The sequence below is a fragment of the Nyctibius grandis genome, chromosome W (genome assembly GCF_013368605.1).
Source record: "Nyctibius grandis isolate bNycGra1 chromosome W, bNycGra1.pri, whole genome shotgun sequence".
Taxonomy (NCBI): domain Eukaryota; kingdom Metazoa; phylum Chordata; class Aves; order Nyctibiiformes; family Nyctibiidae; genus Nyctibius; species Nyctibius grandis.
Genome location: NC_090694.1, coordinates 15,966,807 through 15,983,804, shown reverse-complemented (window position 1 = coordinate 15,983,804; position 16,998 = coordinate 15,966,807). Strand labels below are relative to the sequence as shown.

At 54.0% G+C, this 16,998-nt stretch overlaps 1 protein-coding gene across 1 annotated transcript in view; it reads right to left on the bottom strand.

Moving 5' to 3' along the window:
• Positions 1 to 7,302: 7,302 nt before the first annotated feature.
• LOC137675715 (talin-1-like) overlaps positions 7,303 to 16,998 on the bottom strand; it is a 54,002-nt gene continuing 44,306 nt past the window's right edge. Inside the window, 7 exon segments of the mRNA XM_068421905.1 lie at positions 7,303 to 7,458; positions 8,113 to 8,245; positions 8,964 to 9,139; positions 9,383 to 9,475; positions 9,585 to 9,710; positions 10,016 to 10,140; positions 10,281 to 10,386. Coding sequence (XP_068278006.1) covers positions 7,303 to 7,458; positions 8,113 to 8,245; positions 8,964 to 9,139; positions 9,383 to 9,475; positions 9,585 to 9,710; positions 10,016 to 10,140; positions 10,281 to 10,386 — 915 coding nt within the window.

The following is a 16,998-nucleotide window of genomic DNA, read 5'->3' as shown; positions in this document are numbered from 1 at the left end:
GCCATCCAGGCACCCAGGCCCACGAGTCTGCCCTCAAAGCTGTCCTCTGGGGTGGCCTCCAGGACAAGGGGGGTGCAGAGGGGTGTGGGTGCACATCCCTCCCATTGCTGCCCCATGCCAAGCCCCACCCCAGGCTAAGGACTCCAAGGACGGGAATCCCCCCCTCCATGCCCCACTCCAGGGTCCGACTGCCCCTCCTGGGGAAAGGCTTGTCCTGCTGTCTAACAGGAACTTCCTGGGTACAACCTGTGCCTCAGCATCTCACCCGGTCCCTGGGCTCCCTGAGAAGTTGGGCTGTGGCTTCCCTGCCTGCCTCCAGCTCAGCCAGATTTGGGTGCCCACGGAGGTGCTGGTGCCTTGTGACTGCAGGATCCCAGCTCCAAGCTCCCACATGTGCTTGCCCAAACCTGCCTGCCAAAATAACCCCTCACTCCAGCAGGGGAGAGTTAGGGGGCTGGGGCAAATCACACCCCATATCCCTCCCCTGGTGTTTGTGCCACCACTCCTTACCTGTACCCCATCCTGGAGGACGCAGTGGGGGGGAGTGCACGTGAAGCCCTGTGCCAGGGGTGCTGGAGCTCCTGTGGCCCCGGGCTGCCTGGATGAGGCCAGGGGCCACTGCTGCACCACACTCACTTGCCATCCTTGCTGGCTGCTCAGAGGGGTCCTGTGCTGGCTGGTACCTGGATGAGATTGTAAAGGGACACCTAGGAGGACTCGGGTGCCTGCAAGAGCCAAAAATCCATCCTGGAGCCTAGCCAGGGGTAAGCATCCCAGGGGGAACAGCCCCTCCACACCCCCAGGGACATGCCTGTGGAGAGACAGGGGGTCGCTGGCAGTGATGCTGCTGGATGCTGCCTTTGCTGCTCATGCTGCCGTGGACAGGTCCCAGAGGCAGGGGACACATGCCAGCCCAGCCATGTCCCTGCCCCACCACTGCTTGGGCCCCCCAAATCCCTGCTGAGTGACAGGGTAGGAACAGGTGGGAACATGCTCAGGGCAGCTGCTGCCCACACAGGTTGGCTCTGGGGGACTATTTCGGAGTGTGAGCTCAGTGCCTGCAGCTGGGAGGGCTCCAGATGCATTCCCGGCCCTGCTGCATGCCAAGTGCTGACACTTCCCCACTGGTGGGCTGCTGGTGACCAGAGGGCCCCCCACCAACACCCCCCTAGCACCCTACACAGGGATATTTTTGGCTGATTGCAGGAGTACAGCCAGGAGCCTGTCCGGTCCCCCCTGAAGCCCAAATATCCCAGCAACAAAATCCCCAGTGCCCCCTTGCGCAGCAGTAGACCCTGGCAGCACCTGTGAGGGCTGGCACATGGCTGGCAGCGGGGGTCTGGCCTGCTGTGCACCTGGGGCTGGACATGCCTCAAATATTTTCCACGCTGTATAAGCACCCACACAGCATTCCCCCCCTCTCACTGGGAGGGCAGGTGCCCATGGGCTCCCCTGCCCCCTCTTTCTCCTAGGGGGGGTCCTACTGATAAAGAAAGCAGGAAAACTAGATTTTATTGATGAATGTGTCTTTCCAAGGAGACATCGACACCCCCTAGCCCAGAGCCTCAGGAGGGAATCTGGTTTTCTCCAGTGTTTAATAGAGGAAGCTTAATAAATGAATGTTGAAAGCTACAGGCTCGATACTAGAAAAATGGAAAAGTTACAAAAATACTGCAGATCTTGGAAAATGATGCAGGCACTTGGGAAGGAGGAAGAGGGCAGAGCTGTCTGGGGCCATGAAGTGGGAAAGCCCAGTGGGAAGGTGAAGAGCAGATCCAGGGACAAAACCATCACATTCCACCACCTCCAGTAGAGGCAGTGCAGCTTCCAGCCCCATCACTCCCAGGAGGGGCCCAAGCTGAAGAATATGCTCATGGTGAGGGGGGGTTGGTGCCTCCTAGGGAAGCTGGGGAGGAAGAGAAAGAGAAGGAGAAGGGAGATTCAGCTAGCAATAAGGCATTGGAGGTGAAAGGCGGCTCTGTGCAAGAGCTCAGCGAGGGACCACACTGCTCCCTGCACCCCATTGCACAGGAGAGGACAAGCCGCCTGCCTCTCCCCTCCCACATAGAGGAGTGAGGAGAAGAAACAGGACTCCACACAATCCAATGTGAATCAAAGTGAAGACGCTTTATTAAGCATAAGCTGTCCCTTTTATACATTTGTACTTTCCCTGGCTGTAAGCATGTGCATTGCTATTGGTTAATATTACTGTCCACACTTCAAGCATACTCTTCTTTGATGTGTTGATTGGTTACTGCTCTGCCACTGGTCCTTTCTTGATTGGCTCCATCAGTTCTTGTTTCTTCTCCTCCGTGTTCGGCTCCCCTTGGCTACTCCCTCAATTCTTGTTTGCTCAGCTGCTGTTTTTCCTCATCTCTTCTCTCCAAGGTCAGCTCACTGACACTAACGACATAACTCTTGTCACGCAGCTAGGCCCTCACTCCATACTCTCATACTTCTGGCTCATTACATGACCATTCTCCTCCAAAAACCCCTCTACAATTCCCCCTTTCTTTTCTTGAGCCAGAAAGGCCGTGTTTATCATCTGAAACAGGGCCCTTTGCAAGCAGGAGAATAAACACGGTAATACAAGCATGATAATACAAATCACAAACAATCCCATCAATAGCATTTTAATCAATCCGACCAGCCACCCTCCAATTCCCAGATTACCCAACCAGTCATCCAGAAACCCATGCTGTTCCCATATTTTCTGTGTGGCATCCATGAGCTCTTTGATCTGCTTATGAATTGGCTTGGAGTGATCGTTCAGATCCATGCAACACATCCCATCAAAATCCTGACATCCATAACCGTGCGCTAATAATAAAAAGTCTATAGCAGCTCTATTTTGTAAGGTAGCATGTCGGATATTATCTACATCATTGGCTAATGTTCCTAAAATTCTAGAAGTTTGATCAGCTCTTTTTGCAACCCAGTAAGCTAAATTTCAGAGTTGCGTCAACCCTTGGGCAGCATCGTTACATTCTATCCCTATGTTAGTGACACTTCTTTTTTACCTGGTCTTATGTAGGTTAGTATGACTTTTTGTGTAGGCATTAGTAGACTTAATTTGCTTATGGTACACGGACCTCCCACCTTCTTACTGGGCAACCTTGGCCAAGCCCTATCCCCACAAATTAGGAATAAACCCTTTGGTAATTTTTGCTTTCAGATCCGTTTAAGGGGACCCCCACTAGACATGTATGAAAGGGTTGTTCAGGCTGAGCCAAGGAGGCACAAAACTGCATCTGGTTCAGGCTCCGCATCAGAGTCACCCAAACGTTGTGACTCCCCTCCCAAGGTGTCGGCGGAAGGACTATCGGCTGGTGTCCTCTTGTCAGCTCCAGGATCCAAAGCAGGCTTAACATACCTGGTGGGAAACCACCGTGGCCCTGCATCTGTAAAGACACAAGCATACCCACGTCCCCAGGTAATTAAATCCCACAGGCCTGTCCACCTTCCCATTTGCAGGTCTCATGCTACAACCTTTGCCCTGACAAGAGGATCGCCTCCCTGCAAAGACAAAAAAAGAGAGATAATTACAGGACACTCTTTCCCGGTTGACACAGTTAAATGATTCAATGTGTACACAGCCTTCCATAGGCGAGCATGTGGGGTTTCAGAGCTCATTCCCCCTTTTTGTTTTTCGAGAAGTTGCTTCAGAGTGTGGTGCACTCATTCCACAATGGCCTGGCCTGTAGTATGTGTGTTATGTCCGTTTGCCACAGGTCCAAGGCTTGGCAGCTGTGCGGGTTAACCCCGCGTGGAAACACCAGTCCGGGTCCTAGGCGTTGACGCTCCGGACAAGCGGCCGTGATAGATTTCGCGTCTGCAAGAGATCTTGAATTGACAGACTAATGCCCGAGCCCCTTGGTGAAAAAACTGGTGAGACAGAAACACTTGACGAACTAGGTCTGGCACTGGAGGGGTCCAAGCGGGGGCTGCGAGGGCGTCGGCACGCGCGTTCCCTTCACATATGAATCCTGGCAGACCGGTGTGGCTGCGAATATGCAAGATATAATACCTATGCATACGTTGGTTCACTACAGTCCATAGCATTTTTAGTAATGAAAATAATTGTTCTGAGTTTACCTCTTTGAGCAGTGCACGATCAACACACTGCGCAATATCTGCTACATAAGCAGAGTCCGTAACAATGTTTACAGCACAATGTGAAAATGTTCTAAAAGCAACAATGGCAGCACTAAGTTCAACCAATTGAGGTGATCCCTGTACTAAATGCACCAATTCCTGCCATTGCCTTCCGTCATACCAGGTAACTACTGCTTTTCCTGATTTTCCAGAGCTGTCAGTAAAGACCGTACGGCCTTGTACTGGGCTATCAGCTGCCAGCGGCTTTTGAATCACTCGTAACTCTGAATGAGCTTGTAATAATTTGTGACTGGGAAGGTGATAAGATACCTGCCCTTCAAATCCTTCCAGGGCCAATTGAAATGGTAAACTGTTTGCTATACACTAGCTTACATAATCGCGTTCAATGGGAATTATCAGTTGACTGGGGTCTCGGCCTGTGAGTTGAACGCATCGTGTGCGTCCTTTCGTGATTGTTTTCGATATCAGCTCAATCTGAGTGCTCACTGTTTTTCGTGGTCGAACGGATAAAAACAGCCACTCTAGAGCGTGTAGCGGATCCTGCCAGCGCTCATTCCACTGGCCCAGTAATCCCATGGGATGATAGTTGGCAATGGCTACATATAAACTTACTGGTGTCTCTAAATCCACACGATGTACCTTTTTCTGTTGCATACCATTGACATATTGTGGGACTGTTTTTCATGCCTTGCAGTAATAACATCCACTGATATCGTTGACAAGGCACCATGTTGTTCCTACTAGGTATTGAAAAAGCAAATTAGCATTTGTCAGTTTCATGTAAAGGGATGGTGAAAAAAACCCAATCTTTCAGATCAATAACCAAAATGTATAGTCTGCATCAATAACTCCTGGTAAAACAAATAGACCTTGCAAGGTTACACTAGGACGTCCAAGTAAGAGTGCACTTAACCGGTTTCCAGTGGGTCCCACGGCATTCAGCGGTACCTTATGCACTCTGCTATTCTCTATTGTGATTGCGGTTGCTGTGGTAACATCCAGTCCGGCGCTCCCTGCGGTTCGGGCTGCGAGTTGACTGCTTAGGCCTGGAACTGGTTGGGAAGATTCATTTGCGTCAGCACGCGGTTCCCCCCCGTGTTCTTTCTCCAGTTTCCCTGCACTCTGCAGCTGGTTGTTATCAGCTGACCTTGAGCATTATACTTAGACCTGCACTGCTTCACAAAATGCCCCAGCTTCCCACAGCGATGACACATCAAAACAGAGTTACCTCCCCTACTCAGCTTCGACTTCTTAAGGCAGTTTTTCTTAAAGTGACCGTCTTGCCCACATGTATAACAACGATGAACTACCTTAACTGCTGCTGCAAATGTTTTTGCTAAATGCTCCATCTGAAATGTGGTGGTTCCTACTTTCCCGCAAGCATCCATTAGCTCGGTTAAGGTGGGGTTACAATTTGCCATCCCTGCAATAACTTTCCTGCAAGCCTTGTTTGCGTTGTCCTTTGCTAACTGTAGCAACAATGCTTCTTTAGCAGCCCCGTTTTGTATTTGTTTGTCTAAGGCAAATCACTCCCCAATTGAATGGCTCCCATTCGGGTGGGCCGCTTCCGTCCCCTCGATATACCGAGCAAGCTAATACCCCGCCACCCATAGCAGCCGCAGCCCCGAAATCACCATCCGCAAGTGTGTGCTCTCTTAATTTTCTCCAGAACCTGGCCGGGTCCGGGCCAGACACAGTAACCTGGACTGGCTGCAGCGTGAATAACTCCTCCATGCTACCGCCTGACTTTCCCAACCCTCAGGCTCTGCAGCAATTATGTCCCGCTTCCACCTCTTCAGAAAGGTCTATTAAGGGTGGCTCAGCCTCAGATTCGGGTAACGGGATGGTAGAAGGATCAATGTTCCGCTGCTGTTCCCTGGGTGGTGGGGGGAGGGCTCTGGCGGCGCGGAGGGCTAAGTCACTGTGAAAGGAGCTGTAGCCGCCTCAGCCGCCGCCTCTGCCTCTCTGTCCACCTTCAATTGCTCCAGTGAGTCTATAACTAATCTCCACGTCATCAACAACGCAGTGGCGATCTTGTCCCCCCTTGAGGCAGCCTCAAACAGAGAAGTTCCAGCGCTTTTCCACGTACTAACTTCGAAAGCAGTCTGCGCCGTAGCTGGCAAATTATTCTTTTTACACCATTATTTACAATTATTTACATCAATAGTCTCTGGAGCAAATGCTCATCGCATTTTACCCCTCTCTTAGAGAGGATATGTAGGAGAAGCCTTACTATCGCACTTTCTTCTTTACAAATATTTTGGCCCATCTCCTTTTCCCCGGCTGCTCACCTCGCTGGGTGTCCCGTTGCAACGTACTTTTCTTTTCCTGCGAGTCGTCCTCCGGCCCGCCCCGGTCTTCAGTCCCGCTGAGCCGTACTCCAGCCGGTGTACCTCCTTCTGGGCTATTCCCCAAACTTGCCGTCGATTTACTAAATCAGTATCACGTCGGGGTCACCATCTGAGGAGAAGAAACAGGACTCCACACAATCCAATGTTAATCAAAGTGAAGACGCTTTATTAAGCATAAGCTGTCCCTTTTATACATTTTGTACTTTCCCTGGCTGTAAGCATGTGCATTGCTATTGGTTAATATTACTGTCCACACTTCAAGCATACTCTTCTTTGATGTGTTGATTGGTTACTGCTCTGCCACTGGTCCTTTCTTGATTGGCTCCATCAGTTCTTGTTTCTTCTCCTCCGTGTCCAGCTCCCCTCGGCTACTCCCTCAATTCTTGTTTGCTCAGCTGCTGTTTTTCCTCATCTCTTCTCTCCAAGGTCAGCTCACTGACACTAACTACATGAGTCTTGTCACGCAGCTAGGCCCTCACTCCATGCTCTCATACTTCTGGCTCATTACATGACCATTCTCCTCCAAAAACCCCTCTACAGAGGAGAGAGAAGAAAGGAGCACAAGTGGGAATGACCAAGGCACACGGAAACATCCCCCGCCTGGGGGAGCTCTCCAGCCCCCCACCCTGGGGCTGGTGTGTGAGCCCTGAGCCGGTACAGTCCCAGCTCCCACTTCAGCCAGGCCCCTCCAGATGCTCTGGCCATGCCCTAGGTGTGCATGGGAAGGTGGGCTGGGCAGGGGAGTTGCTGGTGCAGTGCCGGCTGGGTTAGTCCCAGCGCTCTGGGTGCAGGCAGAGCTCTGATCTAGCCCAGGCAGCCCTTCGCTTGAGGCAGGTCATCTTAAATAGGAGTGAGTGGGCGAGTGGCAGTCTGTGTGGTGAGCAGCAGGAGGGTGCAGGAACTTGTACTGCTGCTGACGGATCATGGCTAGCTTCTTTGCCTCCTCCAGCTCCTGCTCCTTGCGCAGCATTTCCTCTTGGGCGTCAATGATCTGCCGGGAGAGCATGGCGAGTGCCCCAGGGTCACAGCTGCCTCTGTCGAGGATGGCCAGAGCCTCCGCCATGGCAATGCCAAGCCAAGAGCCAGGCTCTTGGGCTGCTGCTTCCCCCCCATCACAGCTACAGCCTCCCTAGGTTGGTATGGCCCTGGGCACGAGTGCTACTGTCCCTACGGTGGGACTGCAGTCCTCCGGAGATAACGGGGAGCAGCAGAGCTCCTGGGGCTCAGCCCCACACACCCTGCAGAGGGTCTCAGCTGCAAGCCCATGGCTGGGAGGCAGCGCTGGGACCTGTGGCAGCCCATACCAGGCAGCTTTCACCCCTTACCCAATGCTCTGCCCTTCACACGTGTCACAGACACTGGGATGGGTGCAGGCACTGCACCAAGGAGAAGCTAGGGCGTTACGCTCCTGGGAGCATTCACCACCACCGGCTGTGCCCGCTGCTACACGTGGCAGGGTGAGGGTGAAGCCACAGTGTTTAACTGGCACTGGGTGGGACGGGTGCACCTGCAGCATTTTGGTGACGCTCTCTGGAGCCATGCCCCATGCCGGTGGGTGGCAGGACATGCTCCTGAGACAGGCACACACAGGTTGTGGTGGCAGCCGGAGCCGCCCCTGCCCCATCACAGAGGCTCTGCTCCTCACCTGTGCAATCCCCCCGACCATCTTCTCCTTCACCACCACCGTCTCATCGTGGTCCTGGAAGGCAGCTGCCTTCTGCGCTGCCTTCACCAGATTGTCCGACGCTCTCTTCACCGCATTGCCGGCAGCCTGCAGTGGGGAAGGGGGTGAGCGACAGCGTAAGTCCCAGCCCCAGGGCATGACTGCTGCCTCGGGGTGGGTGTGAAGGAAGCCCTGCCCCAGGCCAGGCTGGCAGGCAGGAGAGGCAGCCAAGCGTGCTGGTAGCTGCAGGCAGGGATTCCTTTACATGGCTCGCTACCACACCACTACCACCCACTCATGACCATTTCAGGCACTGCTGCTCCCAGCTGGGCTCTGGCTCCTGTCTGAGCTGTGGGGCAGGGACTGGGGAGCAGTCTCGCTGACCCTCCCCAGCCCTTCACCCTGAGGGACTGGCGCTGGGACCCTGTGTTAACCCCCCCAACACATGGGCATTAACCTCGTGTGCCATGGCCTCTGGGGATTAAGAGTGCTACAAAACATACCCCCCAAACATTAACCTCTCGAATGCCAGGGATCCAATGCATACATTTCAGGCATTTCCATGCCAGTTCATCAGCCCTGAATGCCCCCAGGCTCAGCAGCCCAGCATCACATGTATGCCTGACATGCAATAGCAGTAAAGTCCTGGAGCTTGCACCCCCAACAAGCTCCCCACTGATACACACAGGCAGGGAGCATGAGACTTGGGGAGACACCTCTGCTGTGGAGGGCCCCATCCTGAAGTCCCATGTGCCCTCACCCCACTCCCACCCACCTCTCAAGCAGCTGGGAGGCAGCTGGGCCTGGAAGGCAGCCTGGGACTCAGCTGGAGCTGCTTCATGGCCTCTGAGTCATGGTCAGCCTTCACCTTGCAGGCCACCAGGAGCTGTGCTGTGGAGGCAGCCACCTGCTTGGCTGACGAGATGAGCTTCTCCTCACTAGCGTAGCCCTGCACTGCTGCATTGGCAGCTTCACACAGGTTGTTGGTGGCAGCAGCCACCATGCATGCCTGCAGCGAGAGAGGCTGTCAGGGAGAGGTGCAGGAACCTCCCCTGGTGAGGATATGCCTGGACTGGCTCCAAGGAGGTCGTGGGACATGGGATGGGGATGATCAGCTTCCATATCATGTCTCAGCTGGTGGGAGAGGGAGCAAGAAGCAAGGCTGCTTCTTCCACGGAGGAGAAGCGCAAAGGCAGAGCACCTTTGCAGCAGGAGCTGAGAGGAGGGTCCCCCCCCATCCCACAGGCATGACCTTGATACTCATGGCTGAAATGAGTCCCTGGGACCACTGTCCGTCGTCCACTACGTTGGCAGGGATGGCGCCCACCGGAGAGGAGGAGTGAGGCTCACCACCCTGTACACCCCTTGCCACGGGGCCCGAGGGCTGCAAGCAGCCCCGGGAGAAGGGAGAGCCCACCACAACCCTAGATTTTCTTTCCCCCTTCCAGCCTTACCTTTCCTTGGGCCACTAATTCTTGCTGGGCTGCTGAGGCTGCCTTCACCAGGGCACTCGTGGCTGCAGCAACAGATTTGGCAGCTTCCAGGATCTGCTCCTTGAAGTTCAGGCTCTCATCTGCTTGCTGCGGGCAAAAGCGGGGCGTAAGTCCCAGGCAGGGGCTCTGGGACAGACAGGGCAGAGCAGGAAGATGGCTGTGGGGGGCCGAGGGGGACACATATAGAGCTGGATTAAAGGCCATGGGGTGCAGGAGGGTATGGGCTGTCCGAGGAAGGTCCAGCTGGGGATGTGGGAGGCAGCAGGAGTGCAAGAAGAGAGACTAGCTGTTGGATGGGGCTTCCCACACATGACCCTTCACATCTGGTCAAGGCTCAGGCAGGAAAGCCTCAGACCACCTCAAGTTGAGCATGGGGCTCAGCACTGCTACACCTTAGGCTTGGCCCTTGGTTTCAGCTGCTCCAGCTTCTTGGCTGCAGCCTCAATGGCAGCCACTGCCCCCAGCAGCTCATTCTCAGCGATGACAGTGGGGTCTTCTGGGTCAACCCACTCTGTCCCTAGAAAAAACAGGAAGCGAGGCAGGTTAAACCTGCATGCAACTCATTTCTGACTTGCCCTACCTCCTCCAGCAGCTGCTGAGCCCTCCACCCTAATCTCAGTCCTTAGTCCTGCCCCCTCGAGCAGGACCTTTCCTTACCTTTCATGGCCTCGGCTGCCTGAATGAGCTCGGTGACAGAGTTGGCCACACGCTTGGAGTAGCCTGCCAGCTGCTGCTTCAGCTCGTGAGTTGACTTCTGCAGGATCTGTGGGAAAGGAGCAGAGGTAAGCACCTGGAAAATCAGGGGGCCCACTGGCCTGTTCGGGATGCACTCCCCAGGGAAGGAGAGTGGGATTCCCCAGCCCCACTGCATGTGTGCATTGGGCATTGTCTGTGATGCTTTCTCGAGTGACCCTGGCTGGTCTCCTCCTGCCCAAGGATGGGACGAGCATCCACAGCTTCTGAGACAGCTCACAGACATAAGTCCCTCAGTGCAAGCCTTCCTGCACTCAGTGGCTACCCCCTCCAGGATTTCTGGCCCCTTCCCCCCAAATAAAAAAAAAAACAACCCACAAAAGAAGTATTTCAAGCTCCAGAAGCATTTTCCCCTCACTGTCCCCGTTTTGGAGGTTTTTCTGCAAACACAAGTTGGGCAAGGGGGGGGACCCTGGAGCCACGTCCCAGCCCAGGAGGGCTGGCCCCACCAGCACAAGGTGGCAGGCAGAGCCACAGGGGTCCTTCACCGGGGCAGGGGGGCTGACATGCACATACCGTGACACATGCATGTGCACATATGCAGGGTCCGTACGCACAAGCAGAGGTCACTGCTGGCCTGACTTGCACCACACAGGCGGCAATCACCCTGTCAGCTAGAGCGGGTTGTGAGCACACATGCACACACACACGGACCCCAGGGTTCTTGCAGACACACGCAAGTGCCACCCTAGCACTGGGCTGGGCATGCAGACACACCGTGAGCAAGGCTCATACTAAGGTTAGACACCAGCAGGCACCCCAATGTTGCCTTACTCACAAGGCAGCAGTGAGCATCCTGGCCGGGAAACACGGGCATTGGGGATGGGGAGCACAGGAAGATGGATGCTCTCTAGTGAGGGGTGAAGGGCAGCCAAGAGGAGCAGTGGGAATGAAGGATCAGAGGCCCCAGGTGGGGAGCCGTGCTGCCAGCATTAGCTCATAGTTCAGCCTTGGCAGGGCCAGGGAAGCCAGGGCACCTGGAGGAGGCCAACTGCCCAGACCCAGAGGCTCCTGGGGCCAGAGAAGCCACCTACAACCCAGAGCAGCCACAGAGCCACTCTCCTCCCCACCCTCAATTGCTTCACTAAAGTTTTCAGCCACTGGATCTCTCTGCTCTTGAAGAGAGAGACCTATTGTTACCAAATACCAAGTCCCCGTGGAGGTTTGAATTCCTTCCCCTCCCCAGTGAAATATGCAGGCTTTCCCACTCTTCTGCCAGGAGCCATGTTTTCCATCCAGAGTCAAATAACCCCCTTTCTCGAACCCTAACCATGCTTCTTCACGCTCTGTGCGAGGTGCTGGTTCCCATGGGGACCCAGCATACAACAGTGATCTTGCTACTGTCAGGGAACGAGGCAGCATTGCATCCGCCATCTCCCTTCCCATTCCCTTACATCCTTCCTGCTCGTGGCTTTCCAGGAACCTGCTGCGCTCTGATAAATGTGACCCACGCGCTTCATTCCTGCCTTCGCAGGCCAGAGTGCTGCAGAGGCTGGGGGGTCATGACTTTATTCTGGAGTAGCTCGTGCGGGGCCATCCCAGCAAAGTCCCTAGAGCTGCACGTGGCTCAGAGTCCCCGAGCTGATGGCACACAGCGACAGACGGTTTGCCCTCATAAGTGCATCCAGACAAAATACCACCTTATCAATCCCAGAATCATAGAATGGTTTGGGTTGGAAGGGACCATAAAGACCATCTAGTTCCAACCCCCCTGCCATGGGCAGGGACACCTTCCACTAGACCAGGTTGCTCAAAGCCCCATCCAACCTGGCCTTAAACACTGCCAGGGAGGGGGCAGCCACAACTTCTCTGGGCAACCTGTTCCAGTGTCTCACCACCTTCACAGTAAAGAATTTCCTCCTAATATCTAATCTAAATCTACCCTCTTTCAGTTTAAAACCGTTCGCCCTCGTCCTATCGCTACATGCGCTTGTTAGAAGTCCCTCTCCAGCTTTCCTGTAGCCCCCCCTTCACGTACTGGAAGGCTGCTATAAGGTCTCCCCAGAGCCTTCTCTTCTCCAGGCTGAACAGCCCCAACTCTCTCAGCCTGTCTTCATAGGAGAGGTGCTCCAGCACTCTGATCATCTTCGTGGCCCTCCTCCAGACTCGCTCCAACAGGTCCATGTCCTTCTTATGTTGAGGACCCCAGAGCTGGATGCAGTACTCCAGGTGGGGTCTCACAAGAGCGGAGTAGAGGGGCAGAATCACCTCCCTCGACCTGCTGGTGGCCACACTTGTTTTGATGCAGCCCAGGATACAGTTGGCTTTCTGGGCTGCAAGCGCGCATTGACGGCTCATGTTGAGCTTCTCATCAACCACCACCCCCAAGTCCTTCTCCTCAGGGCTGCTCTCAATCCATTCTCCGCCCAGCCTGTATTTGTGCTTGGGATTTCCCCGACCCACATGCAGGACCTTGCACTTGGCCTTGTTGGACTTCATGCAGTTCGCACAGGCCCAGCTCTCAAGCCTGTCAAGGTCCCTCTGGATGGCATCCCTTCCCTCCAGCATGTCGACCACACCACACAGGTTGGTGTTGTCAGCAAACTTGCTGAGGGTGCACTCAATCCCACTGTCCATGTCGCCGACAAAGATGTTAAACAGCACCGGTCCAAATACCGACCCCTGAGGAACGCCTCTTGTCACTGGTCTCCACTTGGACATCGAGCCATTGACCGCAACTCTTTGAGTGTGACCATCCAGCCAATTCCTTATCCACGGACTGGTCCATCTGTCAAGTCCATGTCTCTCCAGTTCAGAGACAAGGATGTCATGTGGGACAGTGTCAAATGCTTTGCACAAGTCCAGGTAGATGACATCAGTCGCTCTTCCCTTATCCACCAATGCTGTAACCCCATCACAGAAGGCCACCAAATTTGTCAGGCACAATTTGCCCTTAGTGAAGCCATGTTGGCTGTCACCAACCACCTCTTTGTTTTCCATGTGCCTTAGCATAGTTTCCAGGAGGATCTACTCCATGATCTTACCGGGCACAGAGGTGAGACTGACTGGCCTGTAGTTCCCCGGGTCTTCCTTTTTTCCCTTTTTAAAAATGGGGGTTATGTTTCCCCTTTCCCAGTCAGTGGGGACTTCACCAGACTGTCACAACTTCTCAAAAATGGATAGTGGCTTAGCATCTTCATCCGCCAGTTCCCTCAGGACCTGCAGATGCACCTCATCAGCTCCCATGGACTTGTGCACATTCAGGTTCCTTAGATGCTCTCAAACCTGATCTTCTCCTACAGTGGGCAGTTCTTCATTCTCCCAGTCCCTGCCTCTGCCTTCTGTGACTAGAGCACTTGCCAGTGAAGACTGAGACAAAAAATTCGTTGAGTACCTCAGCCTTCTCCATATCCCGGGTAACCAGGTCTCCTGTTTCCTTCTGGAGAGGGCCCACATTTTCCCTAGTCTTCCTTTTATCACTGACATACCTATAGAAGCTTCTCTTGTTGCCCTTGATGTCCCTGGCCAGATTTAATTCTATCAGGGCTTTAGCTTTCCTAACCTGATCCCTGGCTGCTTGGACAATTTCCCTGTATTCCTCCCAGGCTACCTGCCCTTGCTTCCACCCTCTCTAGGCTTCTTTTTTGTGCCTGCATTTTTCCAGGAGCTCCTTGTTCATCCATGCAGGCCTCCTGGCGTTTTTGCCTGCCTTCCTCTTTGTTGGGATGCATTGCTCCTGAGCTTGGAGGAGGTGATCCTTGAATATTAACCAGCTTTCTTGGGCCCCTCTCCCCTCCAGGCCTTTATCCCAAGGGACTCTCCCAAGCAGGTCCCTGAAGAGGTCAAAGTCTGCTCTCCTGAAGTCCAGGGTAGTGAGCTTGCTGCGTGCCCTCCTTGCGGCCCTATGGATCTTGAACTCCACCATTTCATGGTCACTGCAGCCAAGGCTGCCCTTGAGCTTCACATTCCCCACCAGCCCCTCCTTGTTGGTGAGAACAAGGTCCAGCATGGCACCTCTCCTCGTTGGATCCTCTATCACTTGAAGAAGGAAGTTGTCATCCACACATTCCAGGAACCTCCTGGATTGCTTGTGCCCTGATGTGTTGTCCCTCCAACAGATATCAGGGTGGCTGAAAACCCCCATAAGGACCAGGGCTTGTGAACGTGAGGCTACATCTATCTGTCTGTAGAGGGCCTCATCCGCTCGGCATTCCTGGTCAGGTGGCCTGTAGCAGTCTCCCAACATAATGTCTCCTCTCCCTGCCCACCCTTTAATCTTGATCCATAAGCTTTCCATCAGCTCCTCCTCCATCCCCAGGCAGAGCTCCATGCTCTCCAGCTGGTCATTGACATAGAGGGCATCACCCCCTCCTTGTCTCCCCTGCCTGTCCTTCCTAAAGAGCCTCTATCCTTCCATTCCAACACTCCAGTCACAGGAGCCGTCCCACCACGTCTCCGTGATGCCAATAAGGTCATAGCCCTGCAGGTATGCACACATCTCTAGCTCCTCTTGTTTATTCCCCATGCTACATGCGTTTGCATAGAGGCATTTCAGTTGGGCCCCTGATGAAGCTGACTTACTGTCTGGAGTTCCTTTGTGCTACTCTTCAGGTGCTCTCCTGCTGACCTGCCATCCTTCTCCAGGCTCTGGGCATCTATTGCTGGCCCTGGCATCAAACTGGCAGGAGTAGGATGGACTGAGGTTCCCCTCACCTAGCAACTTTAGTTTAAAGCCCTCTTCACCAGGTTGGCAAGCCTATGACGAAAGATGGTCTTCCCCTTCTCTGACAGATGGACCCCATCGGTCACCAGTAGACCAGGTTTCTCAAAGAAGTAAGTCCCATGTCTAAGTAGCCAAACCCCTGGCTGTGCCACCAGTCCTGTAGCCATATGTTGATATGCCTAATTCGACTGTCCCTTTTAGTCCCCTTCCCTTTGACTGGGAGGATTGATGAGAAAACTGCCTGGGCTCCAGAGTCCTTTACCACTGCTCCCAGGGCTCTGTAGTCCTCCTTGATATGCCTCAGACTTCTCCTGGCTGTATCACTGGTGCCCATGTGAAACAACAGCAGCGGGTAATAATCAGTGGACTGTACGAGGCTCGGTAGTCTCTCGGTGACATTCCCGATACGAGCCCCTGGTAAGCAGCCCACCTCTCTAGACAGTGCGTCAGGTCGGCAAATGGGCACCTCTGTGCCTCTCAGAAGAGTCACCTACTACTATCACCCATCGCTTTTTCTTAGTTGTGCTGGTTGTTATACAGGGAGCACATCAGGCTGCCTTACACAGCTCCAGCGTCTCTCCTGATGCGACAGGTCTTTCCTCTTGTCCTGGTTTGGCCCAAACCAGGCCAATTAGTCTTAGAGGAACCAAGGTCACTGCTACATTCCTCACTGCTTAGGAGTGAAGAGCTGAAGGGGGGTTGCACCTGCAGGGAGGAGCAGACAGGGCAGGTGACCCAAGATTGACCAACAAGGTATTCCATCCCATACATGTCATTCTCACTTTCCTATTTATCACTAACCCACTGCCTCCTGGAGGTGGGGCCCAGGAGGGAGGGGCCCTCCTGTCTCCCACTGATTGGTACCAGCTTTGCCAATTCTCCAGTTAAAAGCCTGCAGGTGTGATGGCAGGGGGAGCTACTACATTTTCCCTTCTGCCTGTGCTGGGGGAGCAACTCTGCCTGAGGAGGATTTCCAAGCTCTCGATCTTGGTTTTATATATATTTGATTATTTCTATTATTCTTATTATACTCTTTTTCATTACTATAGTTTATTAAAACTGTTTTAACTTTCCAACCTGTAAGTCTCTCTCCCCTTTCCCTTTGGGTGGGGGGGGGGAGAGGGTTAACAGAGAGCGTCTGCCACCAGGTTAATAGCTGGTCCAGCTTTAAATTGTGACACCTCTTCAGTCTGCAGAGCAGTGAAGCAGTTCTGGAAGGGCACCTCAGGCTTCAGGGAAAGTCTCTTCCTCCTGCTAGTTTTTGCTGTTGCAACTGTCCATTCTTCTGCATTATTGGCTCCCCTCCCTTCTGTGTGTGCCCCTCGGGGAGTTTTTGGCTGTTTGGCCGTGGGCTGTGGGCCACTGCAGACTGCGCTTGGACCCAGCTATCCAACTCCTTCTCAGCCTCCCTGATGTTACACAGCCTTCTCACTGTCTCCTGTAGCTCAGCCACCTGCTGCAGGAGGTCCTCCACCTGGACACACCTTTTGCAGGCAAATCCGGTGCCTGTCCCTGCTGCAGGAGGTCCTCCACCTGGACACACCTTTTGCAGGCAAATCCGGTGCCTGTCCCTGCCCCAGGCAAAAGATCAAGGCACTTACCGCAGCCTGAGGGCTGCACTCCAGCCTCTCCCTTCGGCAGCTCTGTCTGGGTGGAGGCATCGGTCGCTGCTGGGGTCGATGGTGCAGATCCCTGAGCTGGAGCTGCAGCCTTTGCTCTCAGATGAGTGCCCACCATTCTGCCTTGAGGGTCAGGTAGGGTGTACGCTCTTGATCTGTGCAGATGGTCACAGCATGGTGCCCAGTTGCTGGGTTATGTGTACTCCAAGTCCCCCACTTGGCCAGTGGAATGCCCCCCCTTCAACTGCTCTATGCTGCTCTCCAACAGGTCAGTCGGCAGCGGTGGCAGCGACTGAGGTGAGTGTGGGGCGAGGGCGAGATCGGGCTGTACCGGGCGGTT